This window comes from Thermobia domestica, chromosome 9 (genome assembly GCF_964235325.1).
Source record: "Thermobia domestica chromosome 9, izTheDome1.hap1.1, whole genome shotgun sequence".
Taxonomy (NCBI): Eukaryota; Metazoa; Arthropoda; class Insecta; order Zygentoma; family Lepismatidae; genus Thermobia; species Thermobia domestica.
Window position 1 is genome coordinate 274,926,904 of NC_137462.1, and position 13,107 is coordinate 274,940,010.

At 38.1% G+C, this 13,107-nt stretch overlaps 2 protein-coding genes across 2 annotated transcripts; both read right to left on the reverse strand.

The window, feature by feature from the left end:
• Positions 1-3,587: 3,587 nt before the first annotated feature.
• On the reverse strand, positions 3,588-4,247 carry LOC145661216 (uncharacterized). The gene has a single exon (XM_081726674.1). The coding sequence runs from the start codon at positions 4,245-4,247 to the stop codon at positions 3,588-3,590; it is 660 nt and encodes a 219-aa protein (XP_081582800.1).
• A 149-nt stretch (positions 4,248-4,396) lies between these two features.
• LOC145661217 (uncharacterized) lies at positions 4,397-5,407 on the reverse strand. Its single transcript, XM_081726675.1, has one exon. The coding sequence runs from the start codon at positions 5,405-5,407 to the stop codon at positions 4,397-4,399; it is 1,011 nt and encodes a 336-aa protein (XP_081582801.1).
• Positions 5,408-13,107: the final 7,700 nt, after the last annotated feature.

Consider the following 13,107-nt stretch of genomic DNA (forward strand, 5'->3'; position numbering starts at 1 on the left):
AACTCAAAATCAACACAATCAATAACCAAAGAGTTTTTGACTCCTTCCCTCCTAGTGTTATAACTGGAACCACAATTCACGCATGCAGAAAGGATTTTCTTAAGAGATTGAAATACTGTTACATCATTTCCTGTTTGTTGCGGTTATCTATTCTATCGCCATATATTCTAGGTATATAAAAATATGTGTATTTGAGTGGAGTGTGCTCAACTTTGCAACATCTTGCGCAACTTCAACCAAATTTGGACACGTCCGACATATAATCGGGAGAGAAATACTGTTGATAAGATAATCGTAGGGCTTGTAGAAGGCAGGTGGGTGGTGAAGTGTAAAAATAATCGAAAACGATCGATATTAGTGTCGAAATTCATAGTTTTTGGAGTTGCTCAAATACAAATTGTTACGCTCCCTATGCCGTTTATAACGTTTGGTCTATATAATAGCTCTGAGTTCGTTATATTAAAAATTATGGAAATCTTAAAAAAAAAAAAAAAAAAATCATATGGGTACCAACTGTTCAAATAATAACACAAGAAATCGAATTTATTTGAATTACTGTATTTTTCGTCGATTTTCTGTATTTAACTTGTTATTTTTATAATTTATCTTCTTTATAAATGAACTTACATCTATTATGGCTTCCTCTCATATCATATATAGAACCAGTGATGCTAGGTTCTCAAATTAAAAATTCCCTCAGAAATGCTCAAAAAATCCATTTTTAAGATAAAATTTCCCTAATATTAGTTCACTATTACATACAGTGTGTTTGAAAACAACACCGACAACGTTTGGGAGGTGATTCCTGACACCAAAATAAAACAAAAAGTATAGACCAAGCTGGGTGCACAAATGCTTCCTTTCGGAGGTATAGGTTGCGAAATCATGAAAAAATGAACTCTAAAAGCCCACAGCTATACTTTTTGTCTTATCTTGGTAGCAAGAATCACTTCCCAAAACCTTATCGGTGTTATTTTGAAACACTATATATATATATATATATATATATATATATATATAGGGTGTTAATGAACTGTAACGACAAACTGTGAGAGGTAATTCCTCACATGTAAAGAAGAGAAAAAGTTCGTATGGACCTATTGCGAAAAGTGCATAGTTTCAGAACTAGGGCTGTCAAAAATTGCAAAAAAGCTAAATTTCAAGAGACCCTATTTCAAGTTCCAGAAACTGTGGATGGTGGTCCTTATCAACGTAAAGGAACTCGCGCATACACAATCCAAAAAAAGCATATTACATGAATTTTCACTGAGTGTGCAGATGTTCTGTACAGGGTATAATTTTTAAATATGCTCTCAATAGAGTTTTCAGATATACCCTGATCTCAAGGAGGGTCCAAAGTAGGCAGAAGGTAAGCCTAAACAACAATCGCCATTTAGTGCTTAGGACAGAAGTCGGAATAACGTGTGATGCGATGTATTTCGTCATGTCATATATATATCACGTTTCCTTCACTTATAAGCGTGAAAGAAAACATCTCAGCATGCTTTCTCCCGAGTACGAGAGACCGTGCTGTTGACAATCCTTAACACTTCCGACATCGCGCCAAAAGATTTTTTTTCTTTTTTCTGTTCACTGTTGTCAAGGCTTATCGTTTCCTACTTTGGATCAATCATAAAGTCAGTGCATATCTCAAAATTCGGTTGATGGCATGCCTGGGAATTTCACCCTGCTGGAAATATTCTGCACACCCATTCAACATTAATGACATATGCAATTTTGGATTGTGTATGCGTAACTTGCTTTACGCTGATAAGAACAACCACTCCACGATTACTCAAATTCGAAACAGGGCCTCTTGAAATTTGGCTTTTTTGTGATTTTGGACAGCTCTAGCTCTGAAACCATGCACTTTAGCCAACAAGCCCATAGGAGCTTCTTGACTTATTTTGGTGTGAGGAATTAAATCTTACAGTTTGTCTGTATTGTTCATTAACTCCCTGTATATATATATAGTTCATTAACACAGCTGAAATTCCCTACATTATCTCATATTCGTAAAATCTCCTTTTTTCCCTCCTTAAAAGCTATTTGCTAAATCTCCCTGCACCGCGCGAAATTTCCCTCAAGCTACCATCACTGTATAGAACTAACTAGAAAGAGCAAGTTTCTACATGTTTGGCAAAAAAAAAAAAAAAAAAAAAAAAGTGAATGATACCATACGATACAGACCATAGGAAATGTTACCATAACATTAGTCCATAATAACATATACATACATATTTATACAAGTTATCATTACACATTTAAGTCAAAGGTCATCCCGTTAGCATAAGGGGTGAGAAGAAGTGAATAATAGAACGCCAAAAATGACAGAGATTACTGCCAAATTCATAGTTCACAACGGATGACACAGTTTAAATAGCTTTTGGAACATAGTACCCAGTTCATGCTGGGTTTCTACCACTTCACTTTGATTAAACGGTTTATTGCAGAGTGTAGATTGTTTCGAAAATTATACCAAAACTATAGTATCTTATGAATTTTTGGAGATTTAAACATTCTCTATCAAACTATTCTCCCTATACAAACAAGGCGTTTCCAAGTTGAGTTTTACATATAATAGTACGCATATTCATAATCTTTCTTTAAAGAGGAAGTTCTGTCTGACTGATTAACGCCTAGGTCAAACTATAAGGGGCATACTTAAAGTCGTGAGCAACATGTTTTCACAACCGTAATCTTCAGTTGTAAGTGAAACCAAGTATATCATCTCAATCTAAGCCCTTTATTTCTTTATTTCTTTCCAGATGTTGATGCTGTTTGTTGCTAGTATGTGGCCACAGGCAGGATTTTCAAAATGGCGGGCAGCTATGTTTCGTTTCGACAGCATGCTGTGATTGAATTCCTTGTTAAAGAGGACCAGTCTGCTTCTGAAATTCACCGCAGACTGCAGCATGCCTATGGAGATGTGTGCATGGGTGTCAGCAGTGTTAGAAGGTGCGTGAAACATTTTAAGGATGGAAACACGAGTATCGAAGTTGAGGGCGCCCTCGAGCTGCCTCATAAGATAAGGGTTGATGAACTGATTAAAAGAGATAGCCGTATTACTGTGAAGGAAATCGCTACAAAACTTGGTGTTGGATATAGTGCTGTGCAAGAAATAATTAGCAGCTTAGGTTATCGGAAGGTTTGTGTCCGTTGGGTCCCATATTTATTAACCGAGGACCACAAACGTAACAGACTAACTGTACGTAATGCACCCACAATAATTGATAGATAAATGATGAGAATTTATTATAAAGAATCGAAAACAACAAGAGAGATGTATACTAAAGTTGATTATAATAGAATATAATGTTTACTATTGGTTTTGGTAAGATTATTTGAATTTACACGAACACTTACACATCGTTACACCGATTGGAAAAGCCGCGCGCCACACACTCAATGTGACCTACATTTTCAAACAAAAACTATAAAGGGCAACAACCTCCAGCGGGAAGACACCTCCCGTGCCATCTATTGAGGCAAATGACAACTAGTTGAATTGACAAAGTTTTTTTTTTTTCAGAATCAAACATACCGCCCACCTTGAAATTCACTGAATTTCAACACATACAACAAAATTATGATTGATTGAAAGGAAGTGGGCACAATTTCACAATGGGTCTTTTCATGAGTCCTTGTGTTGTTTTTACTGTTGCCACACGTACTAGATTGTCACTACCTGGATGAATGTCTACCACTCTTGCCAGCTTCCAGTGTAATGGCGATGTTTTGTCGTCCTTTAGAATGACCATATCACCAATCTTAATGTTCGTCTGAGTACACCACCACCTTGGCCGTTGTTGGAGTCGAGATAAATATTCACTGGACCACCTTCGCCAAAAATGCTGCACTAATTTTTGCACAAGTTGCCACTTAGCAAGTGGTGACAACTTCACGTTAGTTAAGTCAGGTTCAGGAAAGGCAACCAATGGCTCGCCAATTAAGAAATGGCCAGGAGTCAATGCACACAAATCACTTGGATCACTTGATGCTGCTGTGAGAGGGCGGGAATTTAAATAGGCTTCAATCTGTATTAAGACTGTGCAAAGTTCTTCAAAGTTGAGGATCACGTTACCCACAATACGACGTAAATGATGTTTCAGTGATCTGACCCCTGCTTCCCACAGACCTCCATGATGCGGCGCACTAGGGGGGTTGAAATGCCATGAGATGCCTTGCGAACTAAGAAAGTTAGAAACTTCATCTCGATGTTCACTACGATGCGCTATCTTTAACATGTTTTTGAGCTCTCGATTTGCACCTACGAATGTAGTGCCACAATCACTATATATATGTGTAGGTTTACCTCTTCTCCCTATAAAGCGCTTCAGAGCTGCTATGAAGGCACTTGTAGTTAAATCACTTACTACTTCTAGGTGTATCGCTTTCACGGAAAAGCACACAAAAATGCTATATATCCCTTGTACGTTTTCTGACCGCGTCCTTTCATGTTTTTTAATGTCACTGGACCAGCAAAGTCCACTCCACATACCTGAAAGGGCCGACCTGGGTTAACACGTGGAGAGGGCAAATTGCCCATAAGTTGATGAGCTGATTCTGCAGCTTGACGATGACAGGTGACGCACTGCTTGATTATATGTCGCGCTAAATCCCTACCTCTAATAATCCAGAAACGCTGCTGTAGAACTGCCAGCAATAACTGAGGGCCAGCATGTAAATTATTGCGGTGTTCTTGTTCTACAATAAGTCTTGTAAGCACATGATTACGTGGAAGCAAGACTGGATGCTTTGAGTTGAAATTTAAATTTGCGTGTTGCAACCTGCCACCCACTCTGAGAATATTGTGGTCATCGAGAAAAGGGTTGAGGCACACAAGACGACTTTTCGTAGACAAAGGTTTTCCTTCCTTCAAACACTTGATTTCTTGCTGAAATTCATCTTGTTGAGCAAGCCTTACCAAGTAATGAGTTGCTTGTTGCAGTTCAACTATAGATAGCACTCCACTTAGTTTACTATGGCTTCCTGACTTGCAATTGAAAATAAAACTTTTGCACCAGGCTACAACTCTCTGAAGCCTTATGAATGATGAGAATTTAGCAATAAAACTGATGTCACTTGTAGTATGCAACACAACAACACTACTTTTCTGCTCACCCTTCACCGCTTCAATGTCACATTCCTGATTCTCACTGGTTGGCAACTCTGTGTTGTATAGCCAACTTGGTCCTGACCACCACAATGGCTGTATGACGAGATCTGACGGGTTAATTCCTCTCGAAGCACAGTCAGCAGGATTTTCGCTTCCTAAAACGTGATGCCACTCAATATTTTCAGACTGCTGAATTTCTGCAATGCGATTACTTACAAATGTTTTCCATTTACTGGGTGGAGACGCAATCCATGCAAGCACAATAGTTGAATCTGAATATGCATGCATACTGTCAAAGTTCATACGTAACGAATTCACTACCATGTTCATTAAGCGTGTTAGGAGAACAGCTCCACACAGCTCCAGTCTGGGAAGAGTTAATTTTTTTTACAGGGGCCACTCTTGTTTTCGCACATACGAGTTTTACTGTAACACCTTGGTCGGCACATAAGCAACGCAAATACACAACGGATGAATAAGCAGCCTCAGATGCATCTGAAAATCCTATTAATTGCAGTTGCACAGCATTTCTTGGTACCATACACCTGTCTATCTTAATCCCTTGTAGTATGGGAAACTCTTCACAATATTTTCTCCATGCACTTGATAATTCAGTGGGCAAAACTTCGTCCCAATCAAGCTGCAATTTCCACAGTGTTTGTATTAACAACTTCCCTTTGATAGTTGTTGGGCTGAGCCATCCTAATGGATCATACAGTTTCGCAATTTCTGAAAGTAGTATTCTTTTCGTTAACACTGAGTAGTTTCGAGGTACCGTTACACAGAACGAGAACTGGTCAAGCGATGGACACCACTTAATTCCTAATGTCTTAATCACATCATTCTCACTGAAATGGAATGGCAAACTACTTTCACGAAGATGAGCTGGGATATGTTCTAGCACTTTTACATCGTTTGAAGCCCATTTTCGCAGCTCAAATCCACCCTTCGATAGAAGCTGTGTTAATTGAGTGTATAGTTCCAATGCTTCTTCGGTTGACCGTACACTTGTTACACAATCATCGACGAAAAAATCACTAAGCACAGTTTTTGCGGCAAGAGGAAATGCTTCCCCTTCGTCAGTAACCAACTGCTGTAAACACTTCACCGCAATTTCCCAAAAGTTTCTCAAAACTGAATCTAATGTGCACGACACAAAGTGGGATGACACAGTTGATGGGCTAGGATTAGTTTTGATGGGGCCTGTTAGTACCCATCCGAGCACAGTTTCTATTGCTACTGGTGTGTCTCTAGAACCAACACGCCTACCACTACTTAACAGATGACCGTACACGTCAGCTCCAAGAAGTAATTCAATTTTTCCCGGGATATGAAACATAGGGTCGGCTAGTTCCAGTCCCTTTATGTGTGACCATTGATCTACGTTTTTTACTACACTTTTCGGAATGTTAGATGTAACTACAGGCACGACGATGGCATTAGTTGCTAACTGAACATTCTTGTTGAACCTCCCTTGTAACTGAATATTTACCATAGCTTGTGACTTTCCTACACTACTTGACGTGATTCCTGTGATGGTAATATTTACCTTCTGTTTTCGAAGGCCAAGTTTTTGAACACAGTTTTCTGTAATCATCGAGGTCTGGCTTCCATTGTCAATCAAGCAACGGACAGGATGGTAATTGTTATATTGATCACTCACATACACCACTGCTGTTGAAAGTAACACTTCAGACCCAGTTCCATTCGCCGACAAAAGAGAGGTAATGGGCTGGCTACCGTTTTGATTTGAATCGGTGACTTGCTTAGGTTCTTGAATGAAATGCAAGAGGGTATGATGCCTTTTCTTTCATTTATGACAGCTTGTTGACTTGCATTGACTTATAGTACAACCATATTTTAAACAGTTAAAACACAAGGAATTTTGTTTCACAAAATCATGTCTGTCATTCACACACATGTCGATAAACTTTTTACATTGATGCAGAGGATGCTGCTGGTTGCATTTTACGCAATTTTGTGTACTTGCATGGTACGACTGCGTGACTTTATGTTTTGGGAGTCCACTGGTCTTATGAAAAACACCTGGGGGCTTGTTCTTGATGGTGAAAGGGTTTTTTTGGGATGTTGATGCACTTTGATCTGTATCTGCACTCGCTGCTGCAGATAGCGCTTTGGCTCGCTGATTTAGAAAATCAGTTAATAATTGGAAAGATGGTAATTCACCACTGGTAGGCGTACTTGTTAACGACAGTTCCCATTGACGCCTTGAGTCTGAGTCAAGTTTCTCACATGTCACATGCACAAGAATTACGTCCCAGTGCTCAACAGGCACATTTAGTGCCTTTAGCACACGCTCAGATTCCGTTGTTATGTCCAAAAGTTTTCTTAATGAAGATACACACACTTCACTCACTTTCGGTATACCGAAAAGTCTTTTCAGAGTTTGATTCACTATTTCTCTTTTGTCTTCATATCGGTTTTTTTAATAGAGTACACGCCACTTCGTAATTTTGACCGGTTACAGGAATCGACTGAATGAGGCTTGCTGCCTCACCCCGCACAGAAGCCCTTAAATACCGTAGCTTCTGAGCACCTGTCAATGTTTGGTTATTATGTACTGATGCACTAAATAAGTCCCAGAATGACATCCATTCATGAATCTCACCACTGAAGTAAGGAAGTTCTAACTTCGGGAGTTTTACATCAGATTTAGCATCAGTAGAGTTTGTACCATTGCTTGCTTCTTTTAAGTTCAATAATTTGCTCAACATTGATTCTAATTTATCCTGTATTTCACTAATTTCTTTGTCAAACGCTTCATAGTTCGATTCATCACACACAGTTTCCAATTCATTCACCAGTTCACTACATTTTGTGTCCTGTTCTTTGCATTTTTCAATGTAAAATGTCACGTTGAAGTCTTGGTTATGAATTTGAGTCGCTACTTTCCCCTGAAGTCGGGTCACTTCTCTTTTTACAACTGCCTTTTTTCTACGAAATTGTTCCATTGTGAACACACGAAAAGACAACGGACACGACACGATAAGAAATACTACTTACACTAAATACGAACGGAACACGGGAAGAGAAAAGTTCGATTCACACCATTAGAAATCCGGAGGACCTTGGACTGTTTTCATTGCTAGTTCTTTATCCGGTCCGGCGTGGACCAAAAAATGTACGTAATGCACCCACAATAATTGATAGATAAATGATGAGAATTTATTATAAAGAATCGAAAACAACAAGAGAGATGTAGAATATAATGTTTACTATTGGTTTTGGTAAGATTATTTGAACGAACACATACACACCGTTACACCGATTGGAAAAGCCGCGCGCCACACACTCAATGTGACCTACATTTTCAAACAAAAACTATAAAGGGCAACAACCTCCAGCGGGAAGACACCTCCCGTGCCATCTATTGAGGCAAATGACAACTAGTTGAATTGACAAAGTTTAATTTTTTATTTTCCAGAATCAAACACTAACCATTGCCCAAACTTTTCTTCAGATATTTCGAAATGAAAGTGATGAATTTTGGACGAGTATTGGTACTGGAGATGAAAACTGCTTCCATCATTATGAACCTGAAACAAAATGACAGAGTATGGAATGGCACTTCTTGATTTCGCCACCGAAGAAGAAAGAGAAGACAGTGCAATCGGTAGGAAAAGCTATTGGAAGCGTCTTCTGGGATGCACAGGGTTGCATTTTGGTTGACTTTTTTGAGCCTGAACACAATTCTGCCCGCTACATCCAGACACTTTTGATGCTCTATCGTGTCTTGCGTGATAAACTTCCTAGAAAGAAGATAATCTTTCAACAGGATAACTCCACGTTCGTATACTGCATGCGCCACTACGGATCAGATCAGGAGATTTGTGTGGGAAACAGTTCCACATCCTCCATACAGCCCCAACATGGCACCCTCCAATTACCATCTTTTCGGTTTTGTGAAGGAACAGATGCGAGGCCATCGCTACGAGACACTGGAGGTTCAGCAAGAAGTGCGTCAGGGTCTACGGGCAGCTGGAACGGAATTCTCTCACAAGGGTATTTTCAAACTTGCAGAATTATGAGTAAAATATGTGCAAAAGAAAACGGGGGCTATGTGGAAAAGAGAAAGAAAGGTCTGTAGATTGAGATGATATATTTGGTTTTATCAGAGCTGGATTTAGGTTTGGTGGGGACCTAAGCTATTGAAGGTAATGGGGCCCTTTATGTATCCAGATGAACGTAGGCGTCCTATATACAGAAATGAAGAAACTAGTGATATTTTAAAAACTAGGCTAGCGGAAGGGGGGGGGGCATTGCTTACATCATAGGACTTACACAACAAGAAGCACTGTTGCTGTATGTAGATCTTATCTTATTTAATGTTTCTCTTATATTTTGGAAATGTAAATACAGTTTTCTTAAATTTTGGAGGGCCACCAAGAGAGTGGAGCCCTAAGCTACAGCTTTTTTTTTTTTTTAGCTTATACGTAAATTCGGCACTAGGTTTCACTTACAAATAAAGATTACAGTTGTGAAAAAAATGTTGCTCAAGACTTTCAGTATGCCCCTCGTATTTAAGCTAGAAATTTGCAGTTTGGAAAGTGCATACATTTGCTGACGTAAGATACCCTAACGGAGGACTTTTGGAAATTCTAAGAGAAAAGGGAGGAAGAATGGGGCAGTGATGGCAACTTGGAACATTATACAATCCCATGTTAAGAGGCAAAAAGTCCCATTTTTTCCTTTGAATTTCCCACATTATACTTATAATTACAAATATGGTATATGAAAAAAATGTTTTTGTATATTCTCACTTTTCACGATATCTGAACGAATTATCCGTAAATTTCGACCCTCTAGATTGGTAAAATAGTTTATTTGTAAACAAATGTTTTGCTTAATCGAAAACAATTATATTTTATTGTCAGAAATGCACGTCCATATCAAGACCTTGTGCTATCAGTTCTACTGAGAGGAACAATACTGAAAAAAAAAAAAAACTCGTTCTCCAATATTTTGTGAGGATGTCGTCCTGAAAGTGGAATTTTTGTTTTTTTGTATTTTAGGTTTTCTTATTCGTTCCTTATGTTTTTTTTTTTTCAGTTCTCAAATACCCGACCACCAAATTGTGTTCCCGGGCACCAAATTGGTTTCTGAGCAGAAAACATGGTTAACTTGCTCCATAAGCCCATGACCCACTAGCATGCACTGCAGAGGTGAATCTAGAAGTTAAAAAATGGGGGCCTAGCCAGAAGGGAGACTATGATAGTGGCGTATTTTCGGGGGTGGCTATCGGGCTCAAGTCCTCCCTGAAATAAATTTGTTATATCTAAAATTTCATTAAAATTTGTTGGCACCCAAAAGGAATAATAGTGTATACGTGCTTATTCACGTGTTGTGCATAACCCTCCCCGAAACAAAATTCTTAATACGCCACTGATGATAGGTATATCATAAGTTCACTATAGACTTTAAAAACTATATAAATAATAGCTTCAATTATTTTTTGTTACTCAAAAAACTGGTGGTCCTAGGCTTCCTGCCTCCAGACTAGATTCGCCACTGCTTGACATAAGAAGAAAGGCTTCGAATTCGACGATCAACACTGATTTCGTGCTTAACGATGGCTCATTATACCTATTTTCTGTCCGTAGAAAATGTTGAAGTGTATTTTTTGTGTGTATCACATATTAGAAAAATGCCATATATTTTAACCTTTATCCTTTTACGAAAATATGTAAAAAAAAAAAAAAAAAAAAAACGCACGAAATGTGATTTATCCCATTGGGTGGCATCACTGGAATGGGGTTTACAACCATTAAAATAATGTGAATATATCAGAATTCCTATTCTTGCCTTTCATTTCGTGTAAAACTGACGATACGAACCTTACAATAATCTATGAAGCTTATTTTAGCATTTTCTTTTCTTAATTATCTGATCTTGATACGGATTGAAAAAAGTGAGAGTATGTAAGTAAGATGTCCGTCTCTAAGTATTCTACAATTTTAGACAAATTAAAGTTTGTATTTAAACTTCTATATTTAGAATGTTTAAAGCTCTGTGTACGGTTTCTTGACATTTGATATAGAAAGAGCAGAAAATGGATAAATATTGGATGGTGGTAGCGTGCGCCATCATGTTGAATCGTTCTGCCCAGCAGGAGATTCCTCATAATGCACGTAGTAAGATATTCATTAAATCTCATTCGGCTCGTGAGAAGAATAGGAACTTCTTATAATACTGAAATATTTTTTTTTATTCTGAAGATAGTTTAAGCTTTTTATTATATTAATGCAGTAGAATAGTGCCAAAATATTTCATGACTGGCTACAAGCGAGAAATTTTTCATGATAAAAATACACTTATAGTAAGTCTGAAAAACACCGGGACACAAGCTGACGTCGTGTGGCCGCAGTGACGTCATTAACATGGCGACCATCTGAAACTTTAAATTGTCATAACTCAAAAACTGTTGATCCTACAAACTTGATTTAGGCGCCGTTGGAACCGGAATCACAAGCCCTACAAATAATTGTAGGACCGTCATATTCGTAAAATATCTTCATGGAAAAATTTCAATATTTTCATTTTTTGTATCCATTTTAGTTCATAATTTTGCATTTCAATACACAACAGACTCATATTGTACGTGCGCACGGTCATTGTTGTACGTGCGCACGACAATCACAACTGTTCTTGTTTTCTTTACAGTTTCTCGTTTTTTTAAACAAAAAGAAGTAATATTGAAGATAGCAACCGAACCGAGGAATATGACGATAATCCAAGTATATATGTCTATATCAAGCTACACAGATGTGGAAGTAGAAGAAACATATGAGCAAATAGAAGAAGTATTAATGAAAGTTGAAGACCAGGACAATTTAATCATCATGGGTGACTGCTCGGCAAAGGCAAAGAAGATAATGTAACTGGGAATTTCGGTCTAGGAGAAAGGAATGCGAGAGCGACACGATTACTTGAATTCTGCAAAAGCCATAATCTTAGTATAAAGAACACTCTCTTCGAACAAACACTAAGAAGAAGAAATACATGGAAAAACCAGTAGACAAAGAAAAATATCAAATATACTATATCCTGGTTCGACAAGCATTTAGAAATCAAGTGAAGAACAGTAAGAGTTACCAAGGAGCAGACGTTGACTCAGACCATAATTTAGTTTTGATGAAGAGCGCACTCCGATTAAAGAGGAAACGAGTGGTTCACCAAACAAAAGATGGAACACAATCAAGCTAAGAAGAGATGAATACATGAAAAAGGAATTTGCAAATGCTACAGGACAAAGAGGTAGATTTAGGTAGATTCTAAGGTAGATTTAGCAGGTAATGGCATCGACTCGAAATGGGAAGCCATGAAAGCAAGGATGCAAGGATTACAAAAGCTGCCGACGAGCACATAGGAAGAGAAACGAGAACCCAATATAACCCGAAATGATGGAGAAAGAAGACAGTTCAAGATAACAAACAAAGAAGAGGAATACAGAAGGTGCAGAAATCATATCAACAAAGAAGTAAAGAAGGCCAGAGAAAACTGGATAAACAACTTGTGCAAAGAAATTGAAGAAAATATAGTCAAAGGCAATATAGAAACGGCATATAGAAAGGTTAGAAAACAGTTTGGTGAGAAAAAGAAAGACACAGACATTATCAAACACAAGGACGGAACTGCGCTAATAGAAGAGGAGCAGATAACAGAAAGATAGAAGAAATACATTGAAGAACTCTACAAAGGAGACAGAGTGAACAAAGAAGAGATACAGAAGGAAGAAGACGTCGATGAAAATGAATTAGGACCATCAATTTTACAGTGCGAATTCGACAACGCTTTGGAGAAAATGCAAAATGGTAAAGCCCCAGGAATAAATCAAACACCAACCGAAGTGATTAAGAATCTCGGAATAGCAACAAACAAGAAACTATTTAATCTTATTAATGAAATGTATACCTCGGGAAAAATACCAAGAGACTCCGAGAAAGCATATTTATATCCCGAAGAGGAAA